This window comes from Haematobia irritans, chromosome 1 (genome assembly GCF_050003625.1).
Source record: "Haematobia irritans isolate KBUSLIRL chromosome 1, ASM5000362v1, whole genome shotgun sequence".
Taxonomy (NCBI): Eukaryota; Metazoa; Arthropoda; class Insecta; order Diptera; family Muscidae; genus Haematobia; species Haematobia irritans.
In genome coordinates, this window is record NC_134397.1 from 179062004 (window position 1) to 179075937 (window position 13934).

Genomic DNA, 13934 nt, shown 5'->3' on the forward strand with positions numbered 1-13934 from the left:
TATTTGATTATATAAAATTTCTGTAAAAAACGATCAGGAATGAAAGCTTTTAGACCCAGGGATTCAAGGTTTTCATTTAGAACAAATTTGTTTGCCGAGTTTGAATCATTGAAAGATAGGCGGAAGGTATTATAAGCAATATTTTTTGATATGAATTTTTCATTTATATTAGCTCTTTTCAGTTTGGCATACAAATGTAATTCTGAGTTTTTCCTTCTTGTAGAAACTGGCACTTCTGAGGACACAAGCACATAAAAGGGGCCTGGATGGTTTTGTGGATAAAGTATTTGTTTGTTCTTATAGAAATTATAATAATGCACCTCTTCTTCATGAGTTTCACCCGAGTTTACACTGCTTGGTTTGTTTACTTTTGTTTGGTTTTCATTTGTTATAGAAGTTTTGTCTTCTTTTCTTAAAAAAGGCACATATTTTTCATTTACTAGAGGGTTTGGTTGAATGTTTTTGAATTTTTTATTTTCACGATTTATGGGGGGCTCATTTCTCTTTTTTGGATCAAGCCTTGGAGGCGGATCTTCGCCCTCCATTATGGCATTTAATAAAAAAAAAAAACTCAAAAGGTAATTTTCACTCCAATTCTAGTTGTCTGTTTATCCAAAACAATAACAAAGACACTGCACTTATCTCCTTTATAACTTAGTTAGTTGTAACTGTTTTTACGTGTTTTTGTATTTTTTTATTGATCAAGCACAAAGCGAGTAGCGACCAGCGCCAAGTAGTCTAACGTCAACAGAAGTTGAGAAACGACTGGACCACGAACTTCGTTGCACAAATAAGTATTGAAAACCACATGTTTTTTTCGTTGCATTTTAGGGTAGTGTTTTGTCAAAGTTTTCTTGTATTATCTTCAACACCTTTTCAAAGATTTCGTCAACATTTTGGCAAATTGGAAGTAATTCGCAAACAATTTGAAGATGTATTGAAAATGAGCTATTTCAAGTCAAGTTGAATTTATGTTGAAAATTATATTTACCCTCAAACTGAAAAGTTGTTGCATTTGAAAAACGCTCATCCTGTGTTTATTGGGTTGTGTTTATTGGGCTATGACTCATTTTGGAATTGAAATTTTGCGATTTTCAATTCTATACGCTTTCGTGCGATTTCCGGAACAAGCAATTGTAAATCGCACGATTGTATTTTCCATACAAATCGCAAAATTTTGTGAAATTGGTGACAGGCCTGCTAATTTGGGAAAATGTTCCGCTGGTACGTATTATGGTCCAATTTTGGTCCAAAATAAAAATTCATTGTAGCTACGCTGTTTCAGAGAAAAATTTAATCTTTTTTATTTCTCTGCTATGTTCGTTCTCTTCTTCTTGTATTTTCTCTGTGCGTTGCAAATTTTGAGTTGCCAATCAGTCATGTAAGTCTGAACGGACCCTAGTCTTCTCCTTCAATTGTAAAACAGGGCTGTTAATCCTAAAATATTTGCAAACTGTCAAACCGCCAAGCGTGCCGGTTTTGTTTATATATTACCAGTGCCTCCAAGATTGCAAATAAAAGGAAGTGTAATAATAAATTAGAGGTATATTAAAAACAAATCAAGTAAATTCATAAAACAACAAATATGGATAAAGCACTGCACCAACAATTATATTCCGGCATGGCAAGACATTCACTGGGTGGATCATCAGCAACAGCATTGCGAACAAGGCAAAGTCCCGCCAGTTCTTTCGGTAGCAGCGGTAGAAAATCTCTTGGTGGTTCTGTTCTAGGCTATGGAGCAGCTTTAAAAAAATCCGCCGCCAATAGTGGTGGCATGGGACAGAGGTGTGATATCTTGTGTTAATTACATGTTCAATGTGTTTACATGTTTTTATTTTATTCAGTCGTTATAGTTTGTCTGGGCGATCCAATCAATCTGTGCTGGGTATACGTTCAGATTTCAATCTTGTAGAAAGCTATGGATTTCAACTACCCGTCTTGGTCAATGAGGCCTTGACATTCAGTGAGAAAAATCAAACAGTATCTGTGCGTTGTGCCGAAAATGGATGGGCTTGGGTTGTCCATGGACGACGTTTGTTGGTGTGGCAGTATAAAGATGTGCGTAATGCAGGAACAGGCAACTCGCCACCCAAAAGTGCTAAAGAATTAATGGCACGTTCATCACAAAGAAGAGCTGGAGCAATGGCACAATGTCGTGAATTAACCTTACCCCACTGCGACATTGGTCACAAGGCATCTTTGGTTAGTGTTTTCTTTAGTGAAGGTCAACAAATGGCGTCGTGTGTTGCTGTTTCTCCAACTGGAGATGTGCGTTATTGGCCTTCTATAGCCCATGATGGTAGCTCAGTGGATTTAACTAATATTTTGGATGGCCAAGAATTTGATTATATGCTCACACTACCTTCACAACAGATGCCCATGAGTTATTTGTTAGTGACAACAACTTGTAGTTTGGTGCTCTTGCAATTGCAATTACAAAATGGACGGCACGTTCTCCAACATAAAACAATAAGGCAACCATCGGGATTTTTGGGTGGCATTGGCAAAAAATTTGCCTCCATAATTATTGGAATGAATAGTGGCAATGACAAAGAAAATGTGAGTATACGAAAGAATTGGACAATTTGGGGGAAATTTGGAGTGAAAAGTATGGAACAAAATAGCATCATCGAATAAGGTGTGATATTTAATCAACGAGATTCCCCCAGAAAGTTGTAAGGAGATAAATTATTACCCGAATTCTAATCCAATAAGATTACACAATTTTAAATGTAAAAACATAAGAAAAAGATGTTGGGCACTAAGTCCCAAACTCCCAACATTAAAACGGCTCCACTGAAAGGTAATATATTGGAAATAAAAAATAATACAATTTATCTGAATTTTGCAGAAATTCGTTGCGGTTGCCTGTGACTCTTTATCAAGCGGGGATCGTGAAGATGTTATTTCTGTACTAGCTGACCGTTGGATACAGCACTGGCGCCTCAACCATTCCGGTCATAATGAACAAATGCTATTTGAAGATGGCGAAATTGTACGTAAAATTCGAGACGAATTTCTGCAAAAGTTCTGGAATGTCAGAGGTAAAAAGTAGAAAAAATAAAAAGAAAAAAATCAACATACATATGTATTTTAAATTCACAATTCCATATCCTACAGATAGTGCCGATGTGGATTTACAATTATTGGATATGCATATATATGAAAGTAAAACATATATCTTAGCAGGAGCAGTAAATGGACCACATACACCTCAAATGTATTATGGAATGGGTAAGTTTATAACCCGATTCCAGTTTATAACCCGATTCCAATATTTAAATTATCTCAATATTTAAATTATCTCACAACAACTTTCTTTCAGCTATCCTTACGACGACCAATGAAGGAATGCAACTACAATCCTTTGTCCCTTTAAAGTTCTCCCAATTTTATAGTGTATCAACGGAAAATGAATGTTTGAATTTACGTTTCATTATATGTCGTACCCACATTTATATTTACAATGATAAAGTTGTCTATCCATTGAGTTTGGCAAACATCCAAATGGGCGAAATTGATGCTGAAAAGATAGAATTCCATTTGCAAGATGATCGTATTTTAAGTGCGGCTGTGTGTGGACAAATACCCTTGATTTTTAGTCGTACTCATGGTTTGGTCTCCATAACACCAGGTGATTTTGATAGTGCTGAAATGATGGTTAATTTTGCAAGTCCTAGTTCAGAGACATTTTCACCAATTGCCGAAACGTCATTAAGAGAGCAGAGTATATTGTCGACCTCAACGAGCAACATAAATGAACAGAATTTGTATATGTATGAATTGGATCCTGATTCTATATATTCCGAATTTAAAGATGATGTTAGTCAACTGAAAGCAGCTTTTATATATCGTTTGAAACGAAACACTGCTATGTGTAATACCATTTTGAATGAGCTGCTAAGGAATAATGTGGAACCCCATACAGCGGGAACATTGTCGGAGACAGCACAGTTAGATAAGTATGTTTTGATTTACGAAACATTTTACCATACCAAGGGGTTAATTAAAAAGTGGGTAATAGGAAGTTCATAGAATAAAGTAGGGGGAAAAAACATTGTAATTTTTGATCTAGCGAAAAACAATTACAAACAAGCCAAAATAGTTTTTTGCATCTCAAAGGCATATAATATGCTTAAAATATAACTCAAAGTCGAAACAAGAAACAGTCCTGTCGGTTTTTCGAAAAATCGACTTCAAATTTTGAGCATTTTTAAAATTGAAATAAATGAAAAATGATTTGACGCAAACCGTGCCTATTTTGCCGTTATAATGGTGCTTAAAACAATATAAAAATTGGGATAAATTAGCCATATTTGGGACATTTCAGCAACAAACTCCAAATCGAATGAAAATTGTGTTCTTATGAAATCTACATCAACAATTTGCCTTACACACAAAAAAAAAATTTTTCTGATTCAATCACGAAATTAATTGATCCAATTAATTTTTTAATTGAAATGTCTTCAATCACAGAAATGATAGTATCAATTAAACAATTAATTGAAAGTCAATTAAAAATTAATTGATCCAATTAAAAAATTAATTGATACTATTAATTTTTGTGATTGATTTTTGTTTCAATAAAAAAATTTTTTGAATCAATTAAATTTTTAATTGAATATTTTTTAAAACTCAATTAAAATTTTAATTGGAAAATTTTTCGCGAATTTTTTTCTGTGTAGGCTTTTTCTGGACATAGTTTTTATCGGTCCAAAACGACCCCAGATTCCAAATTTAATGTAGATCGGAATTATGGCAACTTGGTGTTTCTGGGTGTTAAAGAAGTGGAATCGAGCGGTCCGTCTATACAGGGTCTCTGTGGGCTTTTTTATCTAGATAAATAAATAGTAAAAAAAAAACATGGAGAAACTGACCTTAAAAATTTCAATAGGTGTATGAATGAATATAGTTGTGTTCCTTTACGTACTACTAGTTAGGTTAAGTTAGGTTAGGTTGTAGAGGGTGACATCAATTTTCTTGAATTGATGCCCACTTAGAGCAGTGTAGGTCCATTGTGATCCCTCGATGTGATTTTTCAATCTTTCTCCTTTCGATGCGGTCCGCTTTGTCCCAGAAACTTCCACCTGCTCGTTCTCTTTGAAAGAAATCTCAGAATAACCAACCAGAGGCCCTGGTGAATGCAAGTACGTTCCTTAAGCTGCACTCCCGCAGATCAGTGAGAGCCTGAAAGAAAAATGAGCCCAGTATCTTGTTTCTTCTAAAGGATAAAGCTGGACACTGGCACAGGAAGTGGTACGAGTCCTCCGTAACTTCCGGGTCCAGGCACCATCTACAGATATCATCGTCTTTAAGTCCTAATCTTACCATGTGTTTCCCAAGTGTGTTATGTCCTGTTATGATACAAATCAATGGCCGTAATTCCTCTCTGTTCATTGACAACAAAATTTTACAGTTCCTACGTTTCTTTTCATCCCATATCAACTTGGTTTGCTCGCAACCATCCGAAGAGACCCAGCGTCTTCGCCATTGCTCATCATATTTAACCTCTATCCTGTAACGATAAGAAGATAGTGGAGGAAAAACGTCCGCTAGGACGTTGTTCGTTCCACGAGCACCCTCCTTAGCCAGCACAACCGCTTTCTCATTTCCTATTATCCCATAGTGCCCAGGTACCCAGCACAGAGTTATATTATGCTGTTCAGTGAGAACCCTGAGTTCTCGACGACAGCGGCTGACTTAGACCTTATGTCAGCACTGCACAATACCTTTATAGCTGCCTGACTGTCGATGAAGAAGCTGATATCGCTTCTGAATAACTTCCTCATCAACAGCGACTCAGCAGCCTTTGTGATCGCAGAAATCTCAGCCTGAAAAATACTGCAATCACTATCCAGCGTGTAAGACTCCCTTATTCCTAGTTCACTACAATAGATTCCGCTGCCCGCTCCTTCCTCTATCTTTGATCCGTCCGTATACATGTTCAGGGTTCCGGAGGGTATCCTCCTGTCTTCCCACTCCTCTGTACTTGGTATCATGTATGTCGGTTTGTGATGATAAACATGCTCCGTGGCCATATGGTCCGTCTCTCTATACTGTCCGGCCAGAATTTCAGTATGCCTACAGGCTGTCCTCTGCAGCGTGTTCAAACTCTTAAGTCTCAGAAGTGTTAGTTCAGCCGTCTTCCTTACGTGTAAATCGAGTGGGATAAATCCCATCAGTACCTCCAGAGCGTCAGTGGCTGTGGTCCTCTTGGCACCTGTCATATAGATGAGTGCAGTCCTATTTACCCTATTTATTCTCGATATATGATTTTGGTGTCTCACGATTGTCCACCAAACATGACAGCCATATGTGGCCACAGGTCTTACAACCGCGGTATAAAGCCAGCCAAAAAGAGAAGGCTTCATTCCCCATCTCTGCCCGACCAATTTTGACACTAGTTTTTACTAGAAACCGTTCCTCAACCCAAAAAAAAAATAATTCTGTAACTTTTGAATGGATTAAGATATCAACATAATTTTTTCTTTGTGCCAAAGCTGAGATGTTTTGCTCTATGTTTAGAGGTTTGTAGGTCCCTAGTGGGTTCACGGGCTGGCCGATAGACGTTGGAAGTTGGACACCTCGGATGTATTAAATTTTATTTTACTTGGCAAAAGCGCAATTATGCACCGATTTTCATGATTTTTGCTTTGCTGAATAGAACTTATAAACCTCCATAAAAAGATTGTGTATGTGTGCGAATATATCTAATATTTGCGAGATATGGTTCTTACATAAAAAATTATTTTTTTTTTATCGGTCCATAATACCAGATTCAAAATATCATGTGCTTTTTAAGCGGCCAAGAAGTATAATCGAACGGTCAGTCTATGCAGGGGCTATGTGGGCTGATATAAATCTTATATGGAAAATCTACTAATGCATCAAATTTAAAGCAAATCGGATAATAGTTGAGCTTCTACATAAAGACGTCCAATGTGGCGGAATATAGCCCTCCAATACCTCCATTATAGAAAGCTGCAGAACTTTCCAGTTTTTTATCTAGACCATACATAGTAAAAAGACGTCGAGAAATTTACCCTAAGAACTTTAATTGGTATATAAATATATAAACAGAAAAAATTAATTTTTTATCTAGGATGGTTATAACCATAGCTGAAGACTTAGCTGAGGATGTTCCTGCCTCGGATCCTCGTTGGGAGCAACTTTTCGAAGAATCAACAGCTCACAAACACGCTTTGGGCAGTTCATCATCCCTGCAAATTATAACACAGCTAAAGGAGAAGAATTTAGCATTAAGACATTTTGTTGAATTTTTACATGCTACCGGCTTATGGGATAAGGTAAGACATTGTGAGATGAAAGATTATGAGATCAGATTGGAACTAAAAAATACGAATTTATATTATATTGGAAAACAAATTAAAGTTTTCAATTAATTGGAACTCCGTTTATATTTTTCCATTTCAGTTAAGTGCAGTGCCTAGTGCTGGTGGAAGCGTTTTAAAGCCAACTAGTTTTGTTATTTCCGATATCAATGAACGTATTATAGCAGCCATAGCTTTAAGAGCTATACAAAATAAGTATGATTCCTAAACTGAAAAAAGCCTCACACGCATTTTTAATAAAAAATTGTTTTTTTTTTTTATAGATATAACAAACTCATAGATGATGCCATAACCTTACTTGTTCAACGCTGGCAAGAGCGTCCTCAAGGCAATCTTACAGCACAGGATTTGTTCTATGTTCGTATTTGTAAATTTCAAGATATTTTACAGGCTTTTTGTGATTTGGCCGATGGTCGTATAGATACACAACATCAAACCTCATCTTTGGCTTCATTTATCTATGATATCAATAGCATTGTCTTGCATGTTGTTAGTGAAGTTATGAATTTCCGTGAACAAAATTCCACTGTTTATTCTCTACCAGCCGATAAAATGGATTCCTATGAATATCTACCATGGACAGCAATGTCTGGTAATATTGGTATGAGAGATGCTCTATCACATCTTATAGATATATCAGTAAAATATGGGGCACATGGTACCAGTGATCCGGATTTAAAACAACGTATCTATCAACAAATATTGGAATTAATTGATATTGTATTGGATGGACGTAAGCATTATTTGGATAGTGTAAGGGATACGGAAAAATACAATGTTCTACAACAACAATTTGAGTCACAAAGACGAGCTCTTATAACAATTTTACGTAAGTATTTAATGAAATGTTAAACCCATACCAATGCATATACTACAGATGCCACTAGGAATTTTATTGATAAAATGTCTACATGCAATTAAATATTTAAATATCCGTTGGTTTCAATGACTTTTTACAATGTTGTCTTCTCGCATTCATATTCTTTATCCGTTCCACTTTTTCTTACTCTCTTCTTCCATATAGTTGATGATCAACAATACGAGGCAGCTGCTAAACTAGCAGAGAAATATTTAGATTTCCAAAGTCTTGTTATTCTCTGCGATGTAACAAACAATCAAGAGCGTTTGGATATGTACATCAAGAAGTATGAAGAATATGATTTTTCACAATTTGCCATCAATTGGCATTTACGCCAGAATCGCCAAGGTGAAGTGTTTGAACGTTTCAAAGGTAATCAAGCAGCCCTCTCACAATTTATGCGTGATCATCCAACATTGGGTTGGATTCAATTGGTTTTCAATGGTGACTTTGAAAGAGCTTCCAAGACTCTATTCCAATTGGCACAAAGCGAAACTGAATTTGTACAAAGGAAAAAGGTGTGTATTATTATAAAAATATTGAAATTAAAAAAAAAAATTAATGGGCTCTTTTTTTACTAAATTTAATATGTAACACAGGTAGTATTTGAAGCAATAATTGATTTAACTGCTAATAGCAAAAACAAAAAAGGAATGATTTAAAAAGTGCACACAAAAAAAAAATTTTCTGATTCAATCACCAAATTAATTGATCCAATTAATTTTTTAATTGAAATGTCTTCAATCACGAAAATGATAGTATCAATCACAGTTTTAATTGGACATAGAAAAAATTCTTGATTAAAAAATTAATTGATTTTTTCAGCATATTTCAATTAATTTTTTAATTGATTCAATTAAAAATTTAATTGATGTTGATTGCAAAACTCAATTAATTTCTTAATTAAAAAAGGTAACTATTTTTAATTACTTTCTGAATTGGCTTAGAGTTTTTATTTGAGTTAACAAATGATTGTTTGAAATACATTTTTAATTAAAAATTTAAAAAAAATCAGCACTTTTTTTAACCCTTTCACTACCGATGTCCGCTTTGAAGGACATTCGAAAAAGACACCAAATTCTTTTTTTCCACTTAGTTTTGATTTATTTCTCGATGTTATTTTAAAGTAGAGGCTTTAATCTAAATAACCTATAAATATTTTCTATATTGGTGAGGTCCAAAATACATTTTTGTAAACTTCTTTAGAAATAAACGAAAAATACGAAAATTTGAGACATTTTTTCTACTGTATGTTTCTAGTAAATGGACAATCATACGAAAACTATAGCTGACACTTTTTCGGGTTCTTTTTTGTATTTTTGCTCACACTTTGAAGGACATTATAGGCCAAATAGCGCTTATTTTCGTAAGGCCACTTGGTCACAATTCAAGAATCAAACTTTCAAAACAAGCTCATATAGCTCTTGAAGTATTTGAAGTAGGTTTTCAAAATGGCAATTTTTTTCTACATGCTGGTAATACAAGTAAAAACAGAAGAAAAATTAAAGTTTTTAACATTAGGTTTATTTCGGTAGTGAAAGGGTTAACAGAATTAGTCTTCCGAATTTGATTTAAAAAAAAGTTAATTGTATCAATTAATTTTTTAATTAAAAATTTAAAAAAATTTCAATCATTGACTTAATTAACTTAATGTTTCTATCGTGATTAAAAAGTTAATTGTATCAATTAATTTATTAATTGAAAAAATTTTCAACTTCAATTAACTTTTTAATTGGAAATATTTTGGTGATATTTTTTTCTGTGTGGCCAAATTCAATAATAATTTAAATAGAATTTTAAGTCAAAATCGAATGATTTGATTCTTTATCATTTATTATAAATAGAAAATAAAAATTTAATAACTAAAAAGCATTGACAGCTATATAGGTGTTTTTAGAACTGTTCCCATTGGGTTGGCAAAGTACATAATGCAAATTTTATTTCTTTCCAGTCCATGTTATCGTTGGCCAAATTAGCTGCATTTGCCGCTGCTGATTCTGATGTTACATTACAATTGGAAACTATAAATGCTGAACTGAATATAGTCGACTATCAGGAACAATTAAGTGATCATCTATTGCAGGCATTTGGTTATGATGTGGAAAATCAAAAAGTTCTTAGAATTGAGGAAATTATTAATGTAAGTATTCAATTATTGCCTTGTGATCTCATATTGATAAAAATTTCATATCCTAGATTATTTCTTATTTCGATTACATGTTTAATTATTTGGATATGGGAAATAAATAAATATGTTTTAAAGTGATGTTCGAGTTAGATTGTCATGACATTTGGGTCCCAAATTGATTGAAAAATTTTCACAAGGGTAATCAGGATCAAAAAGTCGACTTTCCGACTTTTTTAATTTGGACTTCTCTTGAGAAAATTCCATGCTGTTGTTGTTGTAACAGTTTTTAATGTAGTTTCATTCATTTTGTTCTATGCTTGTGTAGTTCAGCTGGTAGCCAGATCAAGGAACTCTGCGACAAGGATGGGGTGTGTCCAGAGTGATCTGGTAGTGAGACGGGTAGGCTTAGCTGGGCAAGCAAAAAAGGTGACGAGTGTCATGTGGCCCTTGCTTACAGATGGGACACACGTCAGCTACGCTGCTATCAATCACTGATAAGTATGAATTGAGGCGGTTGCACTTGCCTGATCTTAGTTGGGTAAAAACTACCCTTGTCTGCCGTGGGAGGTCTCTCTCCTCCGGTGCTATGGGCGGCGGTCGGACTCCGAGAACAGGATTAACCTTGTAGCTTTTCACCGCTTCAGCTACAGTATCCTCATGAATCCTGTTCAGACCTGTCTGGTATGCTGCCTGATCTAGAGGCTCTCTTTTGTAACGCTGGATTTCGAGCTCTAGAAGGTGAAGATCAACCCTTACATTCCTGGGTGGAGGTTGCCCATCCATAAGATGGTGATTCGGATAACAACTTCGATGGCAACCCAAGAGGTACTGCTTTGACAACATGTAGTTATGTCGACGCGCTGGGATGATCTTGGTCTCCGCATAAAGGTGCTCCAGGGGTGTACTGCGGAAACATCCTGTTGCGGTTCTTAGGGCAGCGTTCTGACAGGTCTGTATGTTATTCCACTGCGTATCGCTCGTTTGAGGTGTCCACACTGGCGCTGCATAGTTCACCACTGACCGGCCAATTGCCTTATATGTAGTTAACAAGGTTTCTTTGTCCGCACCCCAAGTGCTGCCGGCAAACGTCTTGAGGACCTTGTTTCTACCGCGGAGCTTATCACAAATTGCAGTGGCATGGGCGGACGACTTAAAAAGGCTGTCGAATGTGACCCCGATAATCTTGAGGTAATTTGTTGTCGGAATTGTTTCGCCTTCGACTCTGATATTCAACTGCCTGCGTACTTCCACCGTCCATGTTGTGAATAGTGTGGCTGAGGATTTGGTGGGAGATATCCTCAAATTTTTTGCAGTGAAATAACTGGTAAGATCAGCGAGGTAGACATTCAATCGATCGCAAATGTCATCAACATGAGAAATGTATTGCGTTAAATTCTGCAAGTTAGTATGCGCCTCCAATAAAATGTTTTGTCTACATTGGAAATATGTTGACAACTCATGGCAGCAAGAATTTAATTTGCTGTAAAAAATGAACAAAATATTTGAGGAATATTTGGAACAAAACTATTTTGCTACCGAATATTTCGCAAGATATGCATACTTTTACGTTTGAAGATTTGACTTTTCAATTTTTTTTTAAATTTAAAAATGTTGATTTATCGATTATTGTAAAATTTAAAAAAGTCAAATTTCGACTACCCGTTTAAAAAATGACCATATCTGATTACATCAAATTAATACGAACTTCTTGTGTGTCGATTCCCGAGAAACAAGATACTGGGCTCTTAAATGATATACTTGCCTTTATCAAGGCTTCAGGGGAGCCACCGTGGTGCAATGGTTAGCATGCCCGCCTTGCATACACAAGGTCGTGGGTTCGATTCATGCTACGACCGAACACCAAAAAGTTTTTCAGCGGTGGATTATCTCACCTCAGTAATGCTGGTGACATTTCTGAGGGTTTCAAAGCTTCTCTAAGTGGTTTCACTGCAATGTGGAACGCCGTTCGGATTCGGCTATAAAAAGGAGGTCCCTTGTCATTGATGTTTGATATCATATTAAATATAGAGTTATACATGAATAGAATTCAGAAAAAATCTTTACCACCTGTATAGGCTGTTATATAAGGACTTTTCGGTCCACCACCCGTAGTTAGTTTTCGTTTATAAGTCACATGTTTACCATACCATATTTACACATAAATTAATACTTAATTTTAAACTTTTTTTAACTTAAAGCTATTCATCGCCGAGGAACATGAAACAGCAAATGAATTTGATTTTCGCAAAGCATTGGAACTTCTCAACTATCTAGAAGATCCCTTTGAGGCTCGACATAAAATTTGGTGTGCTGCTATATTACGTGATAATTGGACACAATATGATACAAATACCGCTGTAGATTATATACAAAATTTAATGTTTTTCAAATTAATTGAGTTGTGTCATTTAATGGGTAAGTAAAGATAAAAGAAATCATTGGGCCTCTCTTTTATTACAGATTTCATTAGGGTAAAATTCATTTTTGAACACATTAAAAAATTGGATCTAGGTTATAATTAGGTAAATGCAATACGCAATAAGAAGTAGAGAAAAAACAGATCTGTCGGAGTTGTGACAAAATGTCTGCGTAATGTTCCCTTGGGCCTTGTCCTTGTGAGGACGGCTGCACTTGCTATATGTTACTCTGGTCATGTGGAGACTGTGGACGATGGTCGAATTCTAATTCTTTAAGCCTATATCAGTTCATAATGGAACTGTTTACCGATGGAACTTTATTTTGTAAATTGTTAGGACCAGCGATATAATAGAGAACCTCTAGAAAAGACGGCATATCAGACTACTCGAGGCAGTTGCATTAAGAGCTAAACAGTAAAAGAAAGCGAACGTTATTTTGGGAGCCCTAGAATTTAATTTAATTTAATTTATTCATTCATTAAATTGTGGATCATTTGTGGTCATTTGCAATTTTACATTTGTTTGATTTATAACTCTGACTGACTGCCTAACAGACTTTTATAAGACTGTATTTATTTGTTATGCTTTTAATCTTCAAAATATTCACATGTCATGTCTTATTTATCCATGTATTTTTGTTTGTTTTTATAGATGGTGATTTTGACACTTTCCTCCCGCCAATGGAAGAATTTCTAAATAGCAGTGATTTGGAAGATTTGGTTAATAATAAGTCATTCCAATATCTTCTAAAGCTTACGTATGAGTATATCAATGATGCATATAAGAAATCCGATGATATGATGGATATGTAACGGAACAAGTCAAGTGGGTGTTCGTCAAAGACAACAGCGTTTAGTCTGTATGTTTAAGTTTTTCCATTTCCACACACATTGTTTAGTCAATAGGTTAATATAAATAATAAAAATAAGTATGAATATTTTGTTACAAATTACAAAGTAAACACACAACTCGTTTTAATATTCTAAGTATGCTGGCTGGGCTGGGATAAAGAAGTGTATTATTCTTCGAAATCAATCGATGTTTATTGTGTATATTTTAAAATAATAATGTTATAGTAAATTTTCCTTTGGCTATGTTTTCCATCTTATGCGGGTATTCAATATTATGAAAAGATTTCATGTTTTTGCCACTGGTTTTATTTGTGTTGTAGTTGC

The 13934-nt window shown here is 35.2% G+C and overlaps 1 protein-coding gene across 1 annotated transcript; it reads left to right on the forward strand.

Annotated features, from left to right (window-relative positions):
* Window positions 1-1449: 1449 nt before the first annotated feature.
* On the forward strand, window positions 1450-13727 carry Nup133 (nuclear pore complex protein Nup133). The gene is made up of 12 exons (XM_075292189.1): window positions 1450-1788; window positions 1848-2562; window positions 2855-3047; window positions 3124-3237; window positions 3329-3965; window positions 7106-7310; window positions 7438-7550; window positions 7619-8184; window positions 8380-8732; window positions 10166-10354; window positions 12541-12757; window positions 13411-13727. The coding sequence occupies exons 1-12, from the start codon at window positions 1586-1588 to the stop codon at window positions 13569-13571; spliced, it is 3666 nt and encodes a 1221-aa protein (XP_075148304.1). The 5' UTR covers window positions 1450-1585; the 3' UTR covers window positions 13572-13727.
* The last annotated feature ends 207 nt before the right edge of the window (window positions 13728-13934 follow it).

What these genes read in the sequence shown, in the direction of transcription:
- Nup133 (XM_075292189.1), top strand. Translation starts at nt 1,586, where the DNA reads ATGGATAAAGCACTGCACCAACAATTATATTCCGGCATGGCAAGACAT. An exon ending in GTGGCAATGACAAAGAAAAT is followed by an intron (nt 2,563 to 2,854) that starts GTGAGTATACGA and finishes TGAATTTTGCAG; the next exon opens with AAATTCGTTGCGGTTGCCTG. An exon ending in AAAGTTCTGGAATGTCAGAG is followed by an intron (nt 3,048 to 3,123) that starts GTAAAAAGTAGA and finishes CATATCCTACAG; the next exon opens with ATAGTGCCGATGTGGATTTA.